Consider the following 26,677-nt stretch of genomic DNA (forward strand, 5'->3'; position numbering starts at 1 on the left):
CTGCGGTCTGGAGACGGGGCAGTTCTACGACGGTGTTCCATTTACCCTCTCCATCCTCTGCCTGGGGCAAACAGCCCTCCTGGGGCTGGACAGCCTGGAGGCGCTGCAGGCGTGGGACGCCCGTCTGCGCTACAGCCTGGGAGAAGGTGAAGCCCCCCCCCCCCGTGTTGTCCTCCGGCTCGTGCCTCTGAAGCTTTACAGAATAATACCCCATTTGATCTACTGTCAGTCACAGTGAGGGTTAGGGTTAGGTTGAGGGGTTAGGTTTAAGGGTTAGGTTAGGGTTAAGGGTTAGGTGAAGGGTTAGGATTAGGGTTAGGGTCAGCTAGCTGACCCCATGGGTTAGGGTTAGGGATAGGGTTGCTAGCTGACCCCATGGGTTAGGGTTGGTAACTGACCCCATAGGTTAGGGTTAGGGTCAGTTAGCTGACCCCATGAGGGTCCACCCACAGCAGCTTCAGCGTCTCCTCCTTCATGTCGATGGATTCCAGTTCAGCATTGCCTTCAGCTGCATCCATCACTGTAAAGCTGTCTGGGAGTGAACTTAAACGTGGCTTCATTAGCCTAATAGTGCTCCTTCTCACTATATCTCACTGAGTAGCGTACTTGGCAGTGAGCAGTGACCTCCTAAGTCGTTTGGGCCGCGTCCCGCTTTGCTGTTTTCTTCCATTTCCATGCTTTAAGCTAAGCCGAGCTGAATGGCTGTTTGCTCTGCCTTCATATTGACGTCAGAAGGGTTTTGAGGTCACATCCACAAACAACCAGACCCCTGAACACGTGGACCTGTTAAGTTAGTAATTGTTAATTGTGTTTTCCTAGTTCACAGGTTCTGTGTTGGAATCTTACCAGGGACCAGGTTGGAAAGCGGACCGGCGACTCTTCATCTGTGTAACTGCCTGCTGTCTCTCGTCCGGGGCGTCCCCCCGGTCGTCATCGGCCACTGGAACCTCCCCGATCTCCGCAGATACGGACCCGTTCCCTATGGGTTCGTGTTCGAGGGAGGAACCCGATGTGGATACTGTGAGTCCACTGTGTGTGTGTTGGGTTCACTGAGTGTGTGTCAGGTTCACTGTGTGTGTGTCGCGTTCACTACATGTTTGTCCCCTTCACTGCGTGTGTGTCGCGTTCACTGCATGTGTGTCGTGGTCACTGCATGTGTGTTGCCTCAACTGCGTGTGTATCGCGTTCACTGCGTGTGTGTCGCGTTCACTGTGTGTGTGTTGCGTTCACTGCGTGTTTGTCGCGTGTGTCGTGTTCACTGCATGTGTGTCACTTCACTGCATGTGTGTGTCGTTCATTGCGTGTGTGTCACGTTCACTGTATTTCGCGGTCACTGCATGTCACCTTCACTGCGTGTGTGTGACGTTCACTGCGTGTGTGTCGCGGGTGACACATTCACTGCGTGCATCGCTTTCACTGCGTGTGTGTCACGCTCACTGCGCGTGTGTCACGTTCACTGCGTGTGTATCACCGTCACTACGTTTCACATTTTTTAGTACGTGTGTGTCGCATTCATTGTGTGTCTGTCGCATTCACTGCGTGTGTGTCACGTTCACTGCATGTGTGTCACATTCACTGCGCATGGGTCACATTCACTGCGTGTGTGTCACGTTCACTGCGTGTGTGTTGCCTTCACTGCGTGTCACGTTTACTACGTGTGTGTCGCGTTCACTGCGTGTGTCGCGTTCACGTTGTGTGTGTCGCTTTCACTGCGTGTGTGTCACCTTCACTGCATGTGTCTGTCGTTCACTGTGTGTGTCACATTCACTGCATGTGTTTCGCATTCACTGCGTGTGTGTCACGTTCACTGCGTGTGTGTCACGCTAACTGCGTGTGTGTCGCGTGTGACACGTTCACTGCTTATGTGTCGCATTCACTGCGTGTGTGTCACCTTCACTGCATGTGTCTGTCGTTCACTGTGTGTGTCACATTCACTGCATGTGTTTCGCATTCACTGCGTGTGTTGCGTTCACTGCATGTGTGTCACGCTAACTGCGTGTGTGTCGCGTGTGACACGTTCACTGCTTATGTGTCGCATTCACTGCGTGTGTAGCGTTCACTGCGTGTGTAGCGTTCACTGCGTGTGTGTCGCGTTCACTGCGTGTGTGTCACATTCACTGCGTGTGTGTCATTTTCACTGCGTGTGTGCCGCATTCACTGCGTGCGTGTCGCTTTCACTGCATGTGTGTTGCTTAACTGCGTGTGTGTCGCGGTCACTGCGTGTGTCGCGGTCACTGCACGGTTGTCGCGTTCACTACGTGTGTGTCTCCTTGATTGCGTGTGTCGCGTTGAGCCACACTCGTTCTTCGGCCAATGGAGCCATAAAAAGGAGAATGGAGAGTGATTTATTTGTTGAATTTAGTCTGAAGATACAGAGAAAACAAAATATGTACGTCACCATGGGGACAGAAAAATAAATCACAGCAAGATTAAAGAGCCAATAAAAATGCATGTCAGATAGCACCAATCAGAAATGTTGTGAGGAAACAAATTTAATCATCTGCGATAAAATCTTTATCGTCTCATGACAAATAATGACTCTTGACTAAACGATTTGCGTCGTTACAAACCGATGGCTCATTAAATCACAGCCTGACTGTCAAACACACACAAACTACCCATGATTCACAGCAGATCACCACCAGCTGTGACTCGGGATGATTCACAGGTTAGCTTCTGTTCACCAGCGCCTGAAAAGAGACTCCAATGCAGTCGGGATTAGGATTAGGGGTTAGGGGTCAGGATTAGGATTAAGGTTAGGGGTTTAGGGTTTAAGTATTAGGATTTGGGTTAGGATTAGAGGTTGGAGTTAGGGTCAGAATTAGGGTTAGGATTAAGGTTGGGGTTCGGGTCAACATTAGGGATTAGAATTAGGGGTCAGGGTTAGGGTTTGTGATGGTCGTAAACCTAACTTGTTGGTGTTGCTTCTTCTCCACCCTGGTGGATGCTGTTTAATAATGATAATAATAATGATAGTTAAGAAGGTGCCCGGTCATTGGCCTAATGACGGGCGTATTGACAGGCGTAATGACGGGAGTATTGACGGGCGTAATGACGGGAGTATTGACTGGAGTATTGACGGGCGTAATGACAGGAGTATTGACGGACGTAATGACGGGAGTATTGACGGGCGTAATGACAGGTTTATTGACGGGCGTAATGACGGGAGTATGGACCGGTGTATTGACGGCCGTATTGACGGTATTATTGATGGGCGTAATGACGGGAGTATTGACGGGAGTATTGACGGGCGTAATGACGGGAGTATTGACAGGCGTAATGACGGGAGTATTGATGGGCGTAATGACGGGAGTATTGACGGGAGTATTGACGGGCGTAATGACGGGAGTATTGACGGGAGTATTGACGGGCGTAATGACGGGAGTATTGACGGGCGTAATGACAGGAGTATTGACGGGAGTATTGAAGGGCGTAATGACGGGTTTATTGACGGGCGTAATGACGGGAGTATTGACCGGCGTAATGACGGACGTAGTGACGGGCGTATTGACGGGCGTATTGACTGGCGTAATGACAGGCTGGCTAATCATCTCTGGCTAATCATCTCTACATCTCTAATCATCTCTAGTCATCATAATGACGAATGCTAATAATGCTAATGCTGCTGGCAGGGCTGTACAGAAGGACGGCGTCTGGAAGCCCAATGAAAATGCTTCTAGATGTTTATTATTCTCTACTATAGGAGAGCTTTCAGCACAGCCCCACGGTTCTGTTCTACAAAGTAAACCTGGGTTAGGGTTAGGCCCAGTGGTTCTGTTCTACAAACCGGGTCTAGTGTGTAACACCTGGGGGACATGGAGGCATGAGGACGAGTGTGGAAGCACGACTCTCACCAGTCATTCAGCTCCGTCACGTCTTCTGCAGTGACTCTGGCATTCCTCGCAGTCGGACATCTGTGGCCGTTTACAGAGTGAAAACAGGAGATGTGTGCAAACACGCCTGTGTGTCTGATGCGTGTTGAAGCCCACGCATTCCTGTGACACTTAATCTCTGGGCTCAGTTACTCCGCGCCAGGAGAAGTGGAGCAGCGGCGTAACGGCCTGTCCAGTGTCCCGCTCCATGGATCGCAGTCAGAGCTGGATGTCCAATCAGGAGACACCGCTGTTTGGAGGAAGAATCTGGTCCTTATGGAGAATGAGATTGGGAACATCTGCCCTGAGCAGCAGCCGGATCTCCATCCTCCATCCCCGTGGAGTTCAGACGCTGGTGGTGGTGGCTGATGACCCTGATTAACATTTCAACAACTTACTGAAGCTTTGCTGCACATGTCTCTGGAAATATACTGTAAATATATAATTAATATATGTCACTAAATACATAATTCCACAGGGTAAAATGAATCAGGTAAGCGATGAAGACAAGATCAGCGAAGGCTAAGAAGAGATTTTCATGCTTCAATTTTCTTTGCTAGATATTGAAAATAAGGGACTTATATTCAATTTATGCGATAAATTTCTGTGAGACCTTTTCGTTAATACTTAATAGAACAGCCGTGACTTAAAGCCGCCCCTATGTGTGATTTTTAGTCCTGCCAGGACTTCACAACCAAAGAAAAGGCGTTACAGGACAGAATAGCGTTGGCGTGTAGTTAAGCACTTTCTGCACGGCGACATGCGTTGGCAGCAGTGATGACTTATGTCATCAGCGTCCGTCCGTCCGTCTCGTCCTCAGGTCGAGAAAAAAAGGAGATCACAGACCTTCCATTTTCCCCCCAGATTGCATTTAAGTCACTGTCTTCCTTTTATTCCACTCACGTATGTTTTACCATGGGGCGGCAGGAAGAGTGAAGCGCTCAGCATTCTGTCCTGGGAAACTGAAACTGAACGTTTACAGATTTAATCATTAATCGTCTTCAATGACAAGATTTAAAAGCTGCGCTGATTCGTAGCACTGATCCATTGTCTTTTTCTTCAGACTCATAACTTCAACAGATTCCCTGACAAACATTTTTAATTTAATTTGATAACCTCCGTGTTCCATCCTCTCTGCTCACAACCTGCAGGCGGACAAAGTTAGTGAGTCGCCGGGCGTCACGGTGAAGCGTTTAGTGGCTAAAGAGACAAATATTTATCTCAGGAATTGGAGATTAGCAGTGGAGTAAATGTTGGACAAACACGACTAAGAAAAAGGAAGTATTGATAGATTTTTGATCATGTAACGTCATTATTTTAATTATTTGCTTTGTTGTTTTTAATGACAGTCAGGATAATTCATCACCAGCTAATATCGCTGAGGGAAAACTTGTGCGTTTAACTGAGCTAAGAATTAAAACATGAATATATAAATGAATATACAGTATACAGTATATATATGAATATATATGAACCTTGACATTAATTTGTTTCAGTGGTGCAGAAACCGTCCTGCCATTGTTCTCCCGTTGGACACTCTTCTTCCTCAGCGCCAATAAAAAGGTCGTCCTCGAGTCCCGGTGGAGATTCAGTCCAATTCACACCTCCCACATGCAGCAGTTTAAGAACTTCTTTTACTTAGTGTAGATGCTATTTTAACATCTCTCTTCAGAAGGAAGGCCAGCAAGGTCCCCATGATAATATACCATCTTTATCAGGTCGTAATGATAATATACCATATTTATCAGTTCGTAATGATAATATACCATTTTTATCAAGTCGTAATGATAATATACCATCTTTATCTGGTCATAATTCTAATATACCATCTTTATCTGGTCGTAATGATAATATAACATCTTTATCCAGTCGTAATGATAATATACCATCTTCATCAGGTAGTAATGCTAATATACCATCTTTATCTGGTCGTAATGATAATATACCATCTTTATCAGGCCGTAATGATAATATACCATATCAGGTAGTAATGATAATATACAATCTTTATCTGGTCGTAATGATAATATACCATATTTATCAGTTCGTAATGATAATATACCATCTTTATCAGGCCGTAATGAAAATATACCATATCTATCAGGTAGTAATGATAATATACCATCTTTATCAGGTCGTAATGATAATATACCATCTTTATCGGGTCATGGACCCAACAAGTCCTACCACCTGTTCTTTATTTTGCTTTCTGTGTGGATTTCTTTTGTACTTTAGCTTTCGTTGCTCCTGCTGTTCGTCACCTGCTGTCCAAAGCGCTGCTGAACGAGTCGTCCTCAGAAAGGGAGTAAAACTCCCTTTGTCTATGCTGGGGGAGACGAGATGCTTCTGAGTCAGACCCACAGCAGGGGGGCCCAGAGCACATCGTAGATCTGTTCTTTCTTCCAGCGCTGCCATTGGAGCACGCTTTGCTGCTGACCTTTGACCCTTCTCACAGCCAGGAAGGTGTTAGGATTGTTGTAGAGATCTTCCTCTGACATGGGGGGTCTCAGGGAAAGGGTGGCATAATGAGCCGTTTTTAGTTGACCCTTGTGAGGAGCAGCCATTGTATTGTTAAGGGGGGTCAGGAGACCGCTGTGGGGCGCGACCTCCTGACCTTTACGTGGTCACATGTCCTCTGACGACGCTTTAGACTGATGTGAGGACGTGCCTCGAGAAACAAAGAGGAGGTCGACCTGCGTCGTACTTCGAAAACGGAAAGTATTTTATGGGAAACAAACTTGTCTACAGACTAAAACAGTCAGGTAGTGGATCATTAATTGTTTCCATGACGACTCATCGAGTCGTATTCTGGATGTTTCAGCACAACGACTCATGGATGTGTTTCCTCCAGGGGCCGGCGTCTTCCTGCTGGCGTCGGCCGAGAGCGAGCAGATCAGCTTTCTGTTTGACTGCGTGGTCAGAGGCGTCACACCCTCCAGGGGCCCGTGGGGACTGCAGCCTGTGTTACCAGGTCAGTAGCCAGTGTCACCAGGTCAGTAGCCAGTGTTAGCAGCTTAGTAGCCAGTGTTACCAGGTCAGGAGCTAGTGTTACCAGGTAAGTAGCCAGTGTTACCAGGTCAGTAGCCAGTGTTAGCAGCTCTGTAGTCAGTGTTACCAGGTCAGTAGCCAGTGTCACCAGGTAGTTAGCCAGTGTCACCTGACCAGTAGTTAGTGTCACTAGGTAGGTAGCCAGTGTTACCAGGTAGGTAGCCAGTGTTACCAGGTCAGTAGACAGTGTCACCTGACCAGTAGTTGATGTCACCAGATCAGTAGCCAGTGTCAACAGGTAGGTAGCCAGTGTCACCAGGTCAGTAGTTGGTGTCACTAGTTAGGTAGCCAGTGTTACCAGGTAGGTAGCCAGTGTCACCTGGCCAGTAGTTGATGTCAGCAGGACAGTAGCCAGTGTCACCAGGTAGGTAGCCAGTATTGCCAGGTAAGTAGCCAGTGTTACCAGGTCAGTAGACAGTGTCACCAGGTCAGTAGCCAGTGTCACCAGGTAGGTAGCCAGTGTCACCAGGACAGTAGCCAGTGTCACCTGCCCAGTAGTTAGTGTCACCAGGTAGGTAGCCAGTGTTATCAGGTCAGTAGCCAGTGTCACTAGGTCAGTAGCCAGTGTCAGCAGGTCACTAGCCAGTGTCACCAGGTAGGTAGCCAGTGTTACCAGGTCAGTAGCCAGTGTCAGCAGGTCACTAGCCAGTGTTACCAGGTCAGTAGCCAGTGTCACCAGGTAGGTAGCCAGTGTTACCAGGTAAGTAGCCAGTGTTAGCAGATCAGTAGCCAGTGTTAACAGGTCGGTAGCCAGTGTCACCAGGTCAGTAGCCAGTGTCACCAGGTAGGTAGCCAGTGTCACCTGACCAGTAGTTAGTGTCACTAGGTAGGTAGCCAGTGTTACCAGGTAGGTAGCCAGTGTTACCAGGTAGGTAGCCAGTGTTACTACCTCAGTAGCCAGTGTTACCTGGCCAGTATTTGGTGTCAGCAGGACAGTAGCATGTGTCAGCAGGTCAGTAGCCAGTGTCACAGTGTAGGTAGCTAGTGTTACCAGGTCAATAGACAGTGTCACCTGGCCAGTAGCCAGTGGTATCAGGTCAGTAGCCAGTGTCAGCAGGTCAGTAGCTAAAGAAGAGGGTTGAGCCCTGAAGATGCTTATTTTAAAAAGAAACCCAATTCCTCATACGAATACTTAAAAGCCCCCCATGCCCCTCCTCCTGTACCTCTGAATTGTAATGGCAGCTGTATTTAATGTGATTGGATAATCCTCTTGAACCCCCCATGAGTGCATCAGTCGTCCTAGAAACCGTTGGGTCACCTGAACATCAGTGAGATCTAACCGCTATTAGCATGACAGCTAATAGCTAAACGTCGGGGCGGCAGTGTCTCAGCGGTAGAGCAGATGTCTTGAAGACGGATCTCCCGTCCATCGGTGGATCGATTCCCCCTCCCGCCACGACATCCCCTGGAGTGTGAGCTGACAGTGGGAGGTGTCAGCTCACCTCCCAGCCACTGCCGAGGCGCCCTTGAGCAAGGCGCCATCCCCACCACAAGCTGCTTATTGGGGCGCGACCTCCGAGTGCGACCCGTCACTCTTCCTCCCCTGGACTAACTGCATGATGACAGGCCCCCATGATGACAGGCCCCCAGTGAGCTGTGTTCAGGGGCCTTGTTCACAACACTGTGTGATGTGCTGAAAACTAACAAGAAATGCATGAACTAAAGAGTGTGAAGAGAATTTCCCCTCTGGGGATCAATATAGTTGAATTATTATTATTATTATTATTATTATTATTATTATTATCGTGACAGCTAACCGCTGTTAACATAACAGCCAATCAGCTGTTAGCATGACAGCCAATCAGTCCTGCCTGTGTGAACAGATGTGAATGGATTCCAAGAATGAATGAAGACATTTGAATCCAGGTGTGATGTCACTGAACCCAGGTGTGATGTCACTGAACCCAGGTGTGATGTCACTGGAGCTGTTAGAATCTGTCCTTTTGCCCATTTTAACACCTAATTTATTAATTTATACGTTATTTTTAAACCTTTTTTCAGTGATTGTGCAACAGGAAACAGCTGTGGTGGGAGGGCTGATATTCTTGTTTTCACCCCCCAATAGCAGGTTGAGCTCATCCTCCTATTATTGTGTGTGTGTGTGTGTGTGTGTGTGTGTGTGTGTGTGTGTGTGTGTGTGTGTGTGTGTGTGTGTGTGTGTGTGTGTGTGTGTGTGTGTGTGTGTGTGTGTGAGCCTCCTGATCTCTCCAGGCACGTCTGTAACCTCATCCCCAGGATTCCAGCGCTGCCCCTCCCCTTTTCAGCTCAGACCCGCCCCCCTCCTTCAACCCCTCACCCCCTCCCCCTTTCATTTCAGACCTGCCCCCCCTCATGTCAGACTGGTCTTCCTCTTCTCTGCTGAACGTCTCTGATGGACTCATGTCGTATTCTGAAGGTCTCCGACCACTCATCCCACTGCCTCTGTTAAAGCCCCAGGGGCACCCGGTGTCCGTTAAAGCCCCAGGGGCACCCGGTGTCCGTTAAAGCCCCAGGGGCACCCGGTGTCCGTTAAAGCCCCAGGAGCGTCTGGTGTCCATTAAAGCCCCAGGGGCACCTGGTGTCCATTAAAGCCCCAGGATCACCTGGTGTCCGTTAAAGCCCCAGGAGGCACCTGGTGTCCGTTAAAGCCCCAGGGGCACCTGGTGTCAGTTAAAGCCCCAGGGGCACCTGGCGTCCGTTAAAGCCCCAGGGGCACCTGGTGTCCGTTAAACCCCCAGGGTCACCTGGTGTCCGTTAAAGCCCCAGGAGGCACCTGGTGTCCATTAAAGCCCCAGGGGCACCTGGTGTCCGTTAAAGCCCCAGGAGCATCTGGTGTCCGTTAAAGCCCCAGGAGGCACCTGGTGTCCGTTAAAGCCCCAGGGGCACCTGGTGTCCGTTAAAGCCCCAGGGGCACCTGGTGTCCATTAAAGCCCCAGGATCACCTGGTGTCCGTTAAAGCCCCAGGAGGCACCTGGTGTCCGTTAAAGCCCCAGGGGCACCTGGTGTCAGTTAAAGCCCCAGGGGCACCTGGCGTCCGTTAAAGCCCCAGGGGCACCTGGTGTCCGTTAAACCCCCAGGGTCACCTGGTGTCCGTTAAAGCCCCAGGAGGCACCTGGTGTCCGTTAAAGCCCCAGGGGCACCTGGTGTCCGTTAAAGCCCCAGGAGCATCTGGTGTCCGTTAAAGCCCCAGGAGGCACCTGGTGTCCGTTAAAGCCCCAGGGGCACCTGGTGTCCGTTAAAGCCCCAGGGGCACCTGGTGTCCATTAAAGCCCCAGGAGCGTCTGCTGAACGTCTCTGATGGACTCATGTCGTATTCTGAAGGTCTCCGACCACTCATCCCACTGCCTCTGTTAAAGCCCCAGGGGCACCCGGTGTCCGTTAAAGCCCCAGGGGCACCCGGTGTCCGTTAAAGCCCCAGGAGCGTCTGGTGTCCATTAAAGCCCCAGGGGCACCTGGTGTCCATTAAAGCCCCAGGATCACCTGGTGTCCGTTAAAGCCCCAGGAGGCACCTGGTGTCCGTTAAAGCCCCAGGGGCACCTGGTGTCAGTTAAAGCCCCAGGGGCACCTGGCGTCCGTTAAAGCCCCAGGAGGCACCTGGTGTCCGTTAAACCCCCAGGGTCACCTGGTGTCCGTTAAAGCCCCAGGAGCGTCTGGTGTCCGTTAAAGCCCCAGGGGCACCTGGTGTCCGTTAAACCCCCAGGGTCACCTGGTGTCCGTTAAAGCCCCAGGAGGCACCTGGTGTCCATTAAAGCCCCAGGGGCACCTGGTGTCCGTTAAAGCCCCAGGAGCATCTGGTGTCCGTTAAAGCCCCAGGAGGCACCTGGTGTCCGTTAAAGCCCCAGGGGCACCTGGTGTCCGTTAAAGCCCCAGGGGCACCTGGTGTCCGTTAAAGCCCCAGGAGCGTCTGGTGTCCGTTAAAGCCCCAGGGGCACCTGGTGTCCGTTAAAGCCCCAGGAGCATCTGGTGTCCGTTAAAGCCCCAGGAGGCACCTGGTGTCCGTTAAAGCCCCAGGGGCACCTGGTGTCCGTTAAAGCCCCAGGAGGCACCTGGTGTCCGTTAGAGCCTCAGGGGCACCTGATGTCAGTTAAAGCCCCAGGGTCACCTGGTGTCCGTTAAAGCCCCAGGAGGCACCTGGTGTACGTTAAAGCCCCAGGGGCACCTGGTGTCAGTTAAAGCCCCAGGGGCACCTGGCGTCCGTTAAAGCCCCAGGGGAACTTGGTGTCCGTTAAAGCCCCAGGGGCACCTGGTGTCCGTTAAGGCCCCAGGGTCACCTGGTGTCAGTTAAAGCCCCAGGAGGCACCTGGTGTCCGTTAAAGCCCCAGGGGCACCTGGTGTCCGTTAAGGCCCCAGGAGCGTCTGGTGTCCGTTAAAGCCCCAGGGGCACCTGGTGTCCGTTAAAGCCCCAGGGGCACCTGGTGTCCGTTAAGGCCCCAGGAGCGTCTGGTGTCCGTTAAAGCCCCAGGGGGCACCTGGTGTCCGTTAAAGCCCCAGGAGGCACCTGGTGTCCGTTAAAGCCCCAGGAGCGTCTGGTGTCCGTTAAAGCCCCAGGGGGCACCTGATGGGGGTATTTTAGGAGACTCGGGGTAACTGGGGGGTCTCTGGTTTGTTGGTTCTTCATAGAACTAAAACGTTTCCGTCGTGATTCTTTAACGCAGATAAAAATGTTTCCGTTCACGCCTGACGCTTGATTCCTTCTCTGATCGATCAGCCTCCTGGGCCCCCGCGGGGGGGTGGGGGGGTGGGGGAGGGGGCTTAGAGGTAGTCACATTGGGCGTTATGGACTAGCTTAGCACTGCTAGCAGAGACACAGGTGACAGGAGCGTGTAGTGAATCAGTTCTTTGGACGCAGCATGAACCCCCCCATGTGATCGGATCCATTCCACAGGGAGGGAGGGGTTGATCCGCCTCAGCAGAAACGTCTGGGCTATTAGGGGTTCTTTCACGGGCAGGGGTACCTGATGGGGAGTGTCTGATGGGGGGGTATGTGATGGGGGGTATCTGATAGTGGGTATCTGATGGGGGTGTCTGATGGGGGGAGGTATCTGAAGGCTCCTCCTGTTTGGCCCCGTGTCCCTGCTGACCTTGGACGTCCTCAGAACGTGATACCCTAGAACGCCACTGGGGGCTTTAGCCACCAGCGGCGCCACGTGTTAGCGCTATTAATACCCCGCAGCACTGCGACGTCCCCCTGCATGACCCCCCAGCCCCCGCTTACCCATCAGATAGTTATAAAGCACCGAGCAAAGCGTCCGTTATTACCCACTGGGGCAAAACACACCCCCTCCACAGTCCACCCCCCTTCACTGCCCGCCCCTCCACTGTCCACCCCCATCAGTGTCCACCCCCTTCAGTGCCCCCCCCTCCACTGTCCACCCCCTTCAGTGTCCACCCCCCTTCACTGCCCCCCCTTCACTGTCCACCCCCCCTCCTTTACAGTCCCCCCCTCTGTGTTGGTGACAGCAGTGACCCTCACTGACCTTGACTAATTACTCATTACTTCCTGTGTGATGTCATTACTTCCTGTGTGATGTCATTGGGTCCTGTGTGATGTCATTACTTCCTGTGTGATATCATAGATCCCAGCTGCGGGGGCTCTGACTGGGAGGAGAGGCTGAACCAGGAGACCGAGGATCTACAGAAACGTCTCAGCTTGTTGTCCCAGAGGAGCTCAGGTAGACATCAGGTTCACACCTGGATCAGTCCTCAGGTGTGAATCAGTCCTCAGGTGTGAATCAGTCCTCAGGTGTGAATCAATCCTCAGGTGTGAATCAGTCCTCAGGTGTGAATCAGTCCTCAGGTGTGAATCAGTCCTCAGGTGTGAATCAGTCCTCAGGTGTGAATCAATCCTCAGGTGTGAATCAGTCCTCAGGTGTGAATCAATCCTCAGGTGTGAATCAGTCCTCAGGTGTGAATCAGTCCTCAGGTGTGAATCAGTGTGAATCAGTCCTCAGGTGTGAATCACAGACTTCAATCGTTCTTTATTTTATGAATGAGTTTGACCTCTGACATGCGTGACGGAGCGTTCTGATTGGTCGGGCGGGTGTCACTCTGATGATGTCACACTGCTTCATTGATGTCAAACAGCTGATTGGTGTTATTCCTGCTGTCCCTCCCCAGCATCGTTCTGCCCCTCTGTGGAGGGGGACGACCACAGCGTATCCGGTTCTTCCGACACGTCGGACACCAGCCAATCAGATTGCAGCGTCAGCAGCCGCTTGGCCGCATGGACCGAGCCGGCACCCAGCCCGCCTCAACACAGCGTCCAGGGGGGGGCCAAAGCGGCGCTGCAGAGCGCGGAGAAGCTGTCCGTCAGCCAGGGGGGCGGGAACTGGCCCCCCTCCAAAGCGGCGCGGCAGCTCCAGGAGGTCGGACGCCAGGGCTCGTCCGACAGCGGCATCGCCACCGGCAGCCACGCCTCCTGCACCGGGAGCTTCTCCTCCTACACCGGCAGCCTGGACATCACTCCTGGGGAGGACTTTGTGTCTGTTCTCAGCTCGCCCCCTCACCCGGCTCAGGACCTCAGCCCTTGTACTTGTGCAGGCCTGGGACACAAGTACCAGGTCCCCACCCCGCTGAGGTACATCTACGACTCCCCCAGGGGTCTGCTGCAGGCCAGGGGGCGGGGCGCCGCAGACCATCAAGCCCCCACCCCGACTGAAAACGCCCCCACCTTGGCAAAGGAGGATCCCCCCGGCGGCGCTGCCTCTGAGAGTAACCCAGACTCCGACAGACAGGCAAAGAGTGAACCCCCACCAGAGGAGAACACCCAGGTGACGCCCCCCAGTGGCCAGTCAGACCACTGCCACGCCCCCAGCCCCCCCTGGAGGACTGTCGTGACCATCTGCCCCATGTGCGGCGGCTTCAAGGTGAGATCTGAACACGTCATGTTCGTGTCCCACAAAAGAACCTCCAGAACCTCCTGGGTTGGGTTAGGGTTAGTAACTCCATACAGTTAGGTTAGGGTTAGTAACTCCATACAGTTGTGTTAGGGTTAGTAACTCCATACACTTAGGTTAGGGTTAGTAACTCCATACAGTTGTGTTAGGGTTAGTAACTCCATACAGTTAGGTTAGGGTTAGTAACTCCATACACTTAGGTTAGGGTTAGTAACTCCATACACTTAGGTTAGGGTTAGTAACTCCATACACTTAGGTTAGAGTTAGTAACTCCATACACTTAGGTTAGGGTTAGTAACTCCATACACTTAGGTTAGAGTTAGTAACTCCATACACTTAGGTTAGGGTTAGTAACTCCATACACTTAGGTTAGAGTTAGTAACTCCATACACTTAGGTTAGGGTTAGTAACTCCATACACTTAGGTTAGGGTTAGTAACTCCATACACTTAGGTTAGGGTTAGTAACTCCATACACTTAGGTTAGAGTTAGTAACTCCATACACTTAGGTTAGGGTTAGTAACTCCATACACTTAGGTTAGGGTTAGTAACTCCATACACTTAGGTTAGAGTTAGTAACTCCATACACTTAGGTTAGGGTTAGTAACTCCATACACTTAGGTTAGAGTTAGTAACTCCATACAGTTGGGTTAGGGTTAGTAACTCCATACAGTTGTGTTAGGGTTAGTAACTCCATACAGTTGTGTTAGGGTTAGTAACTCCATACACTTAGGTTAGGGTTAGTAACTCCATACAGTTGGGTTAGGGTTAGTAACTCCATACAGTTGTGTTAGGGTTAGTAACTCCATACAGTTAGGTTAGGGTTAGTAACTCCATACAGTTGGGTTAGGGTTAGTAACTCCATACAGTTGTGTTAGGGTTGGTAACTCCATACAGTTGGGTTAGGGTTAGTAACTCCATACAGTTGTGTTAGGGTTAGTAACTCCATACAGTTGTGTTCATGTAGTCACTAACAGAACAATCCTTTCTCTAACATTTCTTTAACACCTGCTCTTTTGACAGGAGCCTTTTCCTTTAGCGTTAGCTCCTTTCTCAATCTCACTGTTAGTTATCTTTGTTTCTCCAGTTAGCCTGCTAGCATTCATCTACGGCTTCACAATGCCAGCCCAGCGCCACCTGTGATTGGCCACACAAAGTCGTTACGTCACCACGTTGATGTTTGACTACGTTGGGTTTTATTGGTTTACAATACCAATACATTTGTTTTCGTATGCTTGGTATGAAGTCTGATATTATTGTTCATCATGGAATGTACACGGGTAGTCATATATAGTAACATATTATTATATAGTCATATATAATAACATATTATTATATAGTCATATATAAGAACATATTCTATACATGTTTCTATCCAAGAAGAACAATTCAGAGATGTAACTCCTCCAGGAAAACCCTCACAGTATGTACAGATATGTTGCCATGGTGATTTGACTTGGAATTGCTTTTTTCATTGTTCAATCTGATGATTATTTTCTGACTTGCTTTAGGCCTTAAAATCATTTATAAATGAAATAATAAATAAGCTGTTATGTGCAGCCAACAGATGTCCTGTTAAATATGATTGCATCATGAATTCAATTATTTGACTTATTTTGTATTTGAAAATTTTGACTTTTCAGATTTATTCTTCATTTCTTGATGAATTTCAGCAGAAAGCTGCAGAATTTAAACATGAACCCCAGTAACAGCCTCTGATGTTCTGCTCTGGACCGGACATGGTTTTAATTCCTTTGACATGTAGCTCCACCTGCTGGCGGTGCATTTAGGTGGAGGCAAACGGCCACCTGAGGAGAACGTTCTTTTTGTTTCTCTTCAGACGATGAACTGAAATAACTTGAGTTTGTGTCCAAAGCTGCTCAGACAGGAGTCGTGTGGGAGGAATCTCTCACCCGCGCTGTGAGCAACATGCTCCACGCGTGAACAATCCATCGGCTCAGAAAGAAGCTTTAAAACAAACCTGTATGAGAGGATTCTAAAGGGATGCTTCAGTGGTGATTTGTTAGTTCATCTGTTATTACAGAGGTGATCATAAACCTGCAGTAGACCCAGGGTCAGCCCAGATGATGATGGAGTGTTTCACTGGAGTAGAAACCGCTGGCAGGGATTATCTCCTGACTGCCTTTCGAGATTAGCCTCTATGTTTCTTTGTAATATACAGTAAATATATTCTCAGTTCTCCCCCCCTCGTCATTTGTTGTGGGAAAACGACCTAAATCATGGCGTTGGGTTCATGACATTTGCTGGCGACCAATCGGCTTGCAGCCTGGAACCAGTTTGTGTGATTAGTGTAATGTTTTATGTCCTCCCCCCCCCCCCCAGGGGACGCCATGCATGCCTTCAAGTGGTTCAGCTGCACCTGCCTTTCCAGGTAAGACTCACCTGCTGGACGCCTGCATGAACGCTGCATCCTGTCCTGCATGATGTCTGAAGCTTGCTGTAGTGTTAGCTTTAGCTCCTCCAGAGCGGCGTGCTTTCAATCCAGAACGGCATGTTTTTAATCCAGAGCAGCGTGTTTTTAATCCAGAGCAGTGTGTTTTTAATCCAGAGCAGCGTGTTTCCAATCCAGAGCAGCGTTTTTCCAATCCAGAGCAGCGTGTTTTTAATCCAGAGCAGCGTGTTTTTAATCCAGAGCAGCGTGCTTCCAATCCAAAACAGCGTGTTTCCAATCCAAAGCAGCCTGTTTTTAATCCAGAGCAGCGTGTTTTTAATGCAGAGCAGCGTGTTTTTAATCCAGAGCAGCGTGTTTCCAATCCAGAGCAGCGTTTTTTTAATCCAGAGCAGCGTGTTTCCAATCCAAAGCAGCGTGTTTCCAATCCAGAGCAGCGTTTTTTTAATCCAGAGCAGCGTTTTTCCAATCCAAAGCAGCGTGTTTCCAATCCAAAGCAGCGTGTTTTTAATCCAGAGCAGCGTGTTTCCAATCCAGAGCAGCGTGTTTTTAATCCAGAGCAGCGTGTTTTCAATCCAGAGCAGCGTGTTTCCAATCCAAAGCAGCGTGTTTCCAATCCAAAGCAGCGTGTTTCCAATCCAAAGCAGCGTGTTTCCAATCCAAAGCAGCGTGTTTCCAATCCAGCAGGATTTAAAGTTGACGCGTTGCCATGCCGACCCAATGTCAGAAGCCCAGAGAGCCCAGCAGCGAGGGCGAGCGAGGATTCGCCGCCAGCGATAAACGGAAAAGAGACGTTAACCCGACTGATGGCCGACCTGACAGGTCCCAGCACGGACAGACAGTCTGACAGACCATCAGACAGGTGGTCAGGCAGACAGTCAGACAGGTGGTCAGACAGGTGGTCAGACAGGTGGTCAGACAGGTGGTCAGGCAGACAGTCAGAGGACCGGCTGACTGTCTATGAGTCCATGGGCCCCACCCTGAAGGAGCCCCCAGTGGCACCAGCTGGACCTGGAGCTCCATCCATGGAGAGGAGAGCCTCTATTTATGAAAACTGCTCCAGGTGTGAGGGGAAACGCTGCCATCCTGCTGGACGGGTTGGACCTGCTGGAGCAAACCCAAGCAGGAACAGCTCCCCTTTACAAGGGAGGGTCCAACAACCCCATGAGGTCTGTGAGGGTGGTGGTGAAGGATGGCAGAGCGTGGAGATGAAGACTCAGATGGAGACTCCTGGAGGTAAGAGGCCTCCAAGGTCCTCTGGTTCCTCCTCTGGTTCCTCATCTGGTTCCTCCTTTGGTTCCTCTGGTTCCTCCTCTGGTTCTTCTTTTGGTTTGTCCTCTGGTTCCTCCTCTGGTTCCTCTTCTGGTTCCTCATCTGGTTTCGCCTTTTGTTCCTCTGGTTCTTCCTCTGGTTCCTCGTCTGGTTCCTACTTATCTATCTATCTATCTATCTATCTATCTATCTATCTATCTATCTATCTATCTATCTATCTATCTATCTATCTATCTATCTATAAAAATATAGATTAACTCATTCAAACAGGTTTATATATAAACCTGTTTGAATGAGTTAATCTATATTTTTATAAATATATAAAAGTATAGATTAACTCATTCAAACAGGTTTATATATAAAAATAAAGACAGTTTATTTATCTGGCATCAGGATAATCTGTCGGGCGTCTTGTTAGCGGATAAATTACTGCTGCTTTTTGGGAATTTGACAGATTAAAAATAGGCGTTGGACCGATTAACCCTTTGTCCCCTGCAGTGTTCGTGTTCCCCCCGGAGGCCCCGCCCCTGGAACGGCCCCGCGGTGAAGGTGTGACCTACGTGAATATTCCAGTCAGCCCCACCTCCAAGAAGCAGCTCCACTACCTAGAATTGGAGCTGCAGGACCCGGGCCCCGGGGCCCGAGGGGCCCCCACACACCTCCTGCCTCCCAGTAAGGAAGCAGCGACTTGGTGATGATGATGATGATGGTGATGATGATGGTGATGATGATGATGATGATGATGGTGATGATGATGGTGATGATGATGATGGTGATGATGATGATGGTGATGATGATGGTGATGATGATGATGATGATGGTGATGATGTTGATGATGATGATGATGATGATGATGATGATGATGATGATGATGATGATGATGGTGATGATGATGATGATGATGGTGATGATGATGATGATGATGGTGATGATGATGATGATGATGATGGTGATGATGATGGTGATGATGATGATGGTGATGGTGATGATGATGATGGTGATGATGGTGATGATGATGATGATGATGATGATGATGATGGTGATGATGGTGATGATGATGATGGTGATGATGATGATGATGATGATGGTGATGATGATGGTGATGATGGTGATGATAGAGTAGTGTATAACTTTATTCATCCCTTAAGGAGGTTCCGTCAGGGAAATTAATTTCTCCATCACACACAGTACAGTAAGTACACAAAAAACACAGAAAGCACACAGAAAGCACCAGCACATAGAAAGTAGTACAACACCAAATAGAAAGATTAATAAATAACCCATCGAGAATATATAAATAGAAAATCATAAATAGGCATAGAAATAAAAAATAAACAGGCCTGGTTACGTACGGCTATAGTGAATGTCTGTAGTGTCTGTATTGTTTTTGCTGTATTGTCTGTGTCGTCCCTCAGCTCTCGTGTGGACTCTCTTCTTCTTCATCTCCCCCAGGGAGGAGTTCAGCAGGTTAATGGTTCGGGGGATGTAGGAGTTCTTCAGTCTGTTGGTCCTGCATGTTGGGGGGGTTCAGCCTCTGGCTGCTCAGGCTTCTCTGGCTGTTGGTAACGGTGTGCAGAGGGTGGCTGACATTGTCCATGATGTCCAGCAGTTTGTCTAAGGTTCTCTTCTCTGCCACCGTTGCCAGAGGGTCCAGCTTCATCCCGACCACAGAGCTGGTCCTCCTGATCAGCTTCTCCATCCTGGAGAGATCCACCTTGGTCACGCTCCCCCCCCCACCACACCACAGCGAAGGACAGGACGCTGGCGACCTCAGACTGGTAGAACATCCACAGGAGCTTCCTGCAGATGTTGAATGCCCTCAGCCTCCTCAGAAAGTACATCCTGCTCTGTGCTTTCTGGTCCAGCTGCCTCGTGTTGCTGGTCCAGTCCAGCTTGTTGTCCAGCCACAGCCCAAGATATTTATAGGTCTGCACAACCTCCACCTCCTCTGTTCCTATCAGAACTGGTCTAGGTTGGGGTCTGTCCCTCCTGAAGTCAATGAGCAGCTCTTTAGTTCTGGAGGTGTTGAGCTGCAGGCTGTTGCTGTGACACCAGTCAACAAAGTCCTTCACCAGGCATCTATACTCCTCCTCCTCCTTGTCCCTGATGCATCCCATGATAGCCGTGTCATCTGAGAACTTCTGGCTGTGACACAGTTCTGAGTTGTAGCAGAAGTCCACCGTGTACAGGGAGAAGAGGATTGGGGACAAGACAGTCCCCTGTGGAGCACCGATGCAGCGACCACAGTATCAGACGTGGTGTCTGATACTGATGATGGTGATGATGGTGATAATGATGATGGTGATGATGATGGTGATGATGGTGATAATGATGATGATGATGATGGTGATGATGATGGTGATGATGGTGATGATGATGATGGTGATGATGGTGATGGTGATGATGATGATGATGGTGATGATGATGATGATGATGATGATGATGATGATGATGGTGATGATGATGATGTGAAACGTTTTGACCTGAGGTGACTCCAGCTTCCTCTGGAGGAACATCGACTGTTCCAACTGAAATGAGACGATTGGCTGAGGCGCTAAAGCTAATGATTAGCATGTGGGTAAATAATAGACAGGGAGTTGGGTGCCCGGATGGAGTCAGGGGCCCGGGTGATTTCCTCCTCTTCCTGAGATGGAGACCCAACCTGAGTCCAGGAGGTGGCGGTGACATAACTGTGTGCAGTTTGCAATCAAACCGCGACGTGTTGCATGTTTGATTTGCACGGGGGGGGCACTAGATCGCGTCAGCAATGGTGACATGCATATGCAAGACGGCGCATGAGGGGAATATCAACGGCTCATTTGCATAATCTGCATTGTGAGGAAAAGCTCGTCTGCATACATTAACAATCACAGACGGACTCACGCTGAACTTATGTTTGTTCACATGTTTGATCCTTATTTAAATTTACTTTTCTAAAGAGATGAGGTGAACAGATGGAGGCAGCGCTGCTCTGCTGTCACTGAAAAAACCTTTATCTCATGGGGGGGGGCTGTCTCCTGAAAATTTATATTTTTTCCAAAGACTGTCAGCAAATTGTGAGAATGGCCTTCATGAATTTCCTGGAGCTCCAGAAGATGACTTGAAGTCTGGCGATCCATCACTGAAAAGAATTCTGTTTGCTGTCGCAGAGACTCAGCAAATATTCACATCTGAACTAAAAATAGCGACTTTTACGTCACAAATGATTCCGAAGCTTCTGATCATTACGAGGATTTCAGTTCAAAAGGAAATATTTTAACTTTTCAGCTTATTTGCACTTTTTCACAACTGTCATGAGAATTAAAAGAAGATGCTGTTTGTGTCTGTGGTGAAACACAAATGTGTGCTTCAGTCAGATGCTAACGGAATTAGCCTGCTAGCATGAATTAACAGGAACTACATAAACATGAAAACGTCCAGAAAATAACTTCACAAACAAGCATTTAACCCATCCTGAACCAGTTCTCTGTACATGCTAATGGTAAAAAAAATACAACCATCAGAATGTTAGAAAACAATTATAGTGACATCTTGTCAAAGTTGAAATGCTAACCAGCTAGCCCTGGAAGCTGGCTAACCAGGGTGAGGCTAACTGAGATACAAACAACTTATTATTACTGTAATATAATTATTACTTATTATTATTAACTCTTATTATTACTGTAATATATTACTTGTTATTATTATTAACTCTTATTATTACTGTACTGAAAACCAGTGGATTAGCTTCTGACAGCTGTTACCGTAATGCTAAGCTAAGCCTGTAGCGGCACCTCGCTAAAGCTAACCCGTTCCTGCCAGACGAGCGCAGCGCTAAACTTTCAGCTACTTCTTCTGTGTTTCCACAGGAAGGACTTCCTCCAGGTACGCACAGATCGACATCGCCGCTACAGAGACGGCCCACAAGGTGGGGACACAACACGCCCTGGGGCGGCAGGAGGGTCTGCACACCCTAGAGCTGAGACGCAGAGGGACACCACGGTGACCTCCGTCAGCTCTTCATATCATCATCATCATCTTCATCAGGTCCCCCTAAAAGAAACTTCAGCCACAAACCGGATTCTGAGGGTGGTTTTCTTCTTCATCCGACTGTCGTGACTTTTGGTGCGGATCTGGTCGTGTGATCGTGGATCTGCTTCATCTGGTCACGTGATCGTGGCTCTGCTTCATCAGGGTGGTTAGAAGGTGTTTGGTCCAGTGTCTCCAGACTGACGTTCCTCCAGATTCAGAACCATGTGATGATGGGTTCTCCTGGGGGGTTTGTCAAAGGATGGAGGGGCAGCGGTTCAATCTGGTTCTTCTGGTGGACGTCTCATTAAATGTGATCATATCAGCCCGGCTTTGGGCCGACTGGGATGAAGATGTTTCAGTCCTGCTGAACCCCAGACTGAAGCCTTCAGAGCTGCTGGGTTCTCCCTGAGGTCAGCAGGAGAGCTTCTCACACCTTTGTTCCTCCATGGTGACACGTCAGCGTGTCCAGATCCACACGGGGTCACGTCTGTAGTCTTGCAGAACCAACAACCACCTCATTTAGTGGGGTTTAAACGGCTCTGCTGACGGTAATGAATGGATCAGAATGAGTTTGATTCAGAGGAATTAATGCATTAAAATCAATTTTCATTCTGAAATGAACGTATCTCAGAAAGGACTCTCTGGCACTCAGCTTTTTATCAACTTCAGTGGGTAAATGTCTTTTTAATTTTTATTAACTGTGTGTGTGTGTGTGTGTGTGTGTGTGTGTGTGTGTGTGTGTGTGTGTGTGTGTGTGTGTGTGTGTGTGTGTGTGTGTGTGTGTGTGTTGTGTGTGTGTGTGTGTGTGTTAACACACACGTGAACACGTGTGTACGTACTGGTGTGATTTACTGGAGGAGTTGAAGGACAGTGTCTCCTTCCTGAGGGCTGTTTCCTGTCATGTAATTTCTCCTACATTATTAATTCCATGAAGCAGGACTTTTGAGTGTCTTTGGTTTCTTGTAGATCACATGTGAGACCCCCCCGACCCCCCAGGGTCACTTGTAAACCAGTTTGCTGTAATATTACATAAAGCTTCCTGAGAACTGATGTCTATTTTCTTTTGACACTAAGCTAAGCTAAGTATTTTGCACTAATCACGTGTTTGTTTTTAAATTACACACTTTGAAAACATAATTTATTTGTGCTGCTTTTCAGAAATGGTCTCAGAGACCAGCTTCAGTTACATTATGTACAGAAAGTATTCAGAACCCTTACATGTTTTACTCTTTGTTATATTGCAGCCATTTGTTAAAACAAGTTATTTTTTTCCTCATTGATGTGTACATAGCAGCATGGCATCCCATAATGACAGAAAAATACAACTGTTGACATTTTTGCAGATTAATTAAAGCAAAACTAAAATATCACACGGCCATAATGAGTCCAACCCTCTGCTGTGACTCTCATTGTGGTCCTGTCCATCCAATCACAGGGCAGCACACCTTCACCGTCGCCCTATTGGCCGTCTGTGTGTCCGTGTGTTCCATGCTTCAGTCTTCATCAGATTCCTCTATTGAATCATTCCATCAGTCTCAGCAGAGTCATCAGCCACCACCACCAGCGTTAATCCTGCTGCAGTAGACGATCATCTGAAATGTTCCTGTGGACTCACTGCTCCAGACATCCCATCAAAACGCTGAGAAGACTGACGTACTGGAGATCTGAGTCAACTCAAATGTCCAAACTAAAATGAGAATTAGCATGTAGCAATAGCGTTTCTAGCCTATCCGTACCGTATGTAACTGAAAAAGAGCTCCGTACGTTTGGTACAAAGAACCATAAAAACCTGAGGCCGTCGGCTTCCTGCACCGGTTCATCATCTGAAACCTCCTTCCCTTCGTCTCTAAGAAAATTACACCTCCTGAATAAATAATTAGTGCCAACAAATTAAACTTACAGCCTTCCTGTAAAATTTGTACATACTTGTCTGGAAATAAACTCCAGCAGCTCGATGTGTTTAATCATTCATGCACATTCATGCATTCCTCATCGCTTCCCTCACCGCAGCTTCTGGACGACTTTATAAAAATGAAGTTTATATTTCATAAATGATGCAGGAACCTGACGAGTGTTTTCAGGCTGGAACTCAAGAACAACAAATGTTTGTTCAGATCTCTAATTCTGAGGCTTCAGTCCTCGTGGCTCGTCTGAACCACATCCTTCACGCCTCCAGCAGGAAGCTGGAGGGGGTGATTACCCCAGGAGGGGGAGCTGGAGGGGCATTAAAGCCTTGGTGTGAACAGTGTTTCTCTGAGGGGGTAATTACCCCAGGAGGGGGAGCTGGAGGGGCATTAAAGCCTTGGTGTGAACAGTGTTTCTCTGAGGGGGTAATTACCCCAGGAGGGGGAGCTGGAGGGGCATTAAAGCCTTGGTGTGAACAGTGTTTCTCTGAGGGGGTAATTACCCCAGGAGGGGGAGCTGGAGGGGCATTAAACGGACACGACTCACCGTCTTCAGGTGATGTTTACTGATTCTTTGATCGTGGATGGAAACAGATTCAGAACAGCAATAAAGTTTTTAATCTGACTTCTAGCTTGATTTGCAAAATTAGCATTTAGAAAGTTTATACTTCTATCATGTCTTGTGTTTGTACTAATTAGTTTTTATTCTCATCTTCAGTTTTTTTTCAGTCTTTTATTATTATTATTATTGTTGTTGTTGTTGTTGTTGTTGTTGTTATTATTATTATCATTCATTTATTTTCATTTTCACTGCCTTCCAGTATTTTCATAAATTTTTGCCCTTAATTTTTTCAGATCCTTGAAGAGAAATGGATTTTTGTTGTGAACAGTCCTTTGTGTCGCTTTTTTCACATGAAAAATGCTGCATAAATACAGACTGACGGATACAACGGTGTCATTTGTCATGAAGTCGGTTACTGAGTAGCAGCTGAAGGTGGCCTGGAGCCTGTTCTCTCACACCTGTTACCTGCATTATGCAGGTGATTTCCCCACAGTGCTGATGGACTATTCGTCTCAGCTGTGATCAGAACCAATAGGACGTATCCTCGTGGCTCATCAGTGACGAGTCCACAGCGACGGCCTGCTGGTGTTTGAATCCACAACCTCACGGCCTCTAAATGTTCAGATGATGGGTTCTAGTCCGCGGTGCTTGGTGTTAAACGGCCGGCACCTCAGGGTTTAGCAGTGCTACCAAACAACCAAATCAGCTGCAGCCAAGGTTCTTTGGGACGGAATGCTTCATGTTTTACATCTTGCAGCTGATTTCCTGCTTTGATGCTCTATTTGTGTTCCTTTCTCACTGATAATCTATTATCACTGATAATCTATTATCACTGATAATCTATTATCACTGATAATCTAATATCACTGATAATCTATTATCACTGATAATCTATTATCACTGATAATCTATTATCACTGATAATCTATTATCACTGATAATCTAAAATCACTGATAATCTATTATCACTGATAATCTATTATCACTGATAATCTATTGTCATTGATAATGTATTATCAGTGATAATTATGTTTTAGTTTGATTAGACTCCAGTCTCCTCACTAAACCGTAGGTCAGGCCTAAATGTGTTCATTAACACAACCTGATGAGAGCTGAAGTTTCAGAGACGCTTTTCTGTTTCTGTCAGTTTGAGTCGATAACTGAATGAAGTGATGAACCTCATCTCAGCATACACACACACACACACACACACACACACACACACACACACACACACACACACACATATACACACACACACACACACACACACACACACACACACACACACACACACACACACACACACACATATACACACATATACACACACACACACACACACACACATATAAACACACACACACACACACACACACACACACACACACACACACACACACACACACAGAGCAGTGCTTCCAGGCAGCGCGATGATTTTCTTCTGTGTTTGACCTGATACAAAGCTGCTTAAAAACGTTTCTCCAGCCAGAGTCCATCTCTGTTCTTCTGTTCTAATCTGCTGCAGCACTCAAGGCTACGCGTCTGAACCCGGTTCAAGGCTACCCCTCTAAACCCTGTTCGAGGCCACGGGTCTGAACCCTGTTCAAGGCTACCCCTCTGAACCCTGTTCGAGGCTACGCGTCTGAACCCTGTTCAAGGCTACCCCTCTATACCCTGTTCGAGGCTACCCCTCTAAACCCTGTTCGAGGCTACCCCTCTAAACCCTGTTCGAGGCTAACTCTCTAAACCCTGTTCGAGGCTAACCCTCTAAACCCTGTTCGAGGCTAACCCTCTATACCCTGTTTAAGGCTACCCCTCTAAACCCTGTTCGAGGCTACCCCTCTAAACCCTGTTCGAGGCTACCCCTCTATACCCTGTTTAAGGCTACCCCTCTAAACCCTGTTCGAGGCTACCCCTCTAAACCCTGTTCGAGGCTAACCCTCTAAACCCTGTTCGAGGCTACCCCTCTAAACCCTTTTTGAGGCTAACCATCTCCTGGTTATGATTCTCTCACAGCTTCAGGAGGAACGGTGATGGCGTCACGCTGCTGATCCAAACTCCTGAAGGAAACACACACTGATTGTTTCAAACACCAACAGCTGCTGTGTTTTCAGTGTGAAGTCGTTCCTGACGTCCTTGTCTGCGACACCTCGGACCAACGCGACTCCCATCAGTCTCGGGTTGCATAACGCGCCACATGGGAACAGTTCTGTCTCTGTTAGCGGTAAGCGACAACGAATGTCCAGCCAAACAAACACTTGGGTCTGACTGTGTGACGCTCGTCTGTGATTGGTTACTGAGCCAAAACAATAGGAATAACTACAGGAATAATCCAGTCAGTGAAATCATTAGCATAGCTCATTGTTAGTGTAGCTCATCGATAGCATCGCTCATTGTTAGCATAGCTCATCACTAGCGTAGCTCATCAGCGTCTCTTCCTCCTGAACATATAGACTTCAGTGATTGGCTTATTATTGTATTATTGTTATTATTATTGTTATTATTATTAGTGTTATTGTTATTGTTATTGTTATTGTTATTGTTATTGTTATTGTTATTGTTATTGTTATTATTATTATTATTATTATTATTATTATTATTATCATTATTATTTCTATTATTATTATTATTAGATTCTTTTATTCCAAACTTTATTCTATTCCAAACAGCAGAGTGAAGTTTCATTTCAATAGTTTCATTTTTTTTCCAAATGTTTTAACT

At 48.1% G+C, this 26,677-nt stretch overlaps 1 protein-coding gene across 4 annotated transcripts in view; it reads left to right on the forward strand.

Moving 5' to 3' along the window:
• The window catches only part of LOC137590893 (protein Dok-7-like), a 24,803-nt gene extending 1,754 nt beyond the window's left edge, over positions 1–23,049 (forward strand). Inside the window, exons 3-11 of one of the 4 annotated variants that reach the window (XM_068308732.1) lie at positions 1–146; positions 820–1,020; positions 6,724–6,843; positions 12,476–12,571; positions 13,017–13,765; positions 16,138–16,186; positions 16,889–17,440; positions 17,975–18,148; positions 21,325–23,048. The exon at positions 1–146 is cut by the window's left edge and continues 85 nt beyond it. In XM_068308732.1, the coding sequence (XP_068164833.1) occupies positions 1–146; positions 820–1,020; positions 6,724–6,843; positions 12,476–12,571; positions 13,017–13,765; positions 16,138–16,186; positions 16,889–17,440; positions 17,975–18,148; positions 21,325–21,461 (2,224 nt within the window). In that variant the 3' untranslated portion in view covers positions 21,462–23,048. Of the gene's footprint in view, positions 147–819; positions 1,021–6,723; positions 6,844–12,475; positions 12,572–13,016; positions 13,766–16,137; positions 16,187–16,888; positions 17,441–17,974; positions 18,149–21,324 lie in introns of all 4 variants that reach the window. The other 3 variants (XM_068308733.1, XM_068308734.1, XM_068308735.1) reach the window with 3 other exon arrangements.
• Positions 23,050–26,677: the final 3,628 nt, after the last annotated feature.

Source organism: Antennarius striatus, chromosome 23 (genome assembly GCF_040054535.1).
Source record: "Antennarius striatus isolate MH-2024 chromosome 23, ASM4005453v1, whole genome shotgun sequence".
NCBI classification, from domain to species: Eukaryota; Metazoa; Chordata; class Actinopteri; order Lophiiformes; family Antennariidae; genus Antennarius; species Antennarius striatus.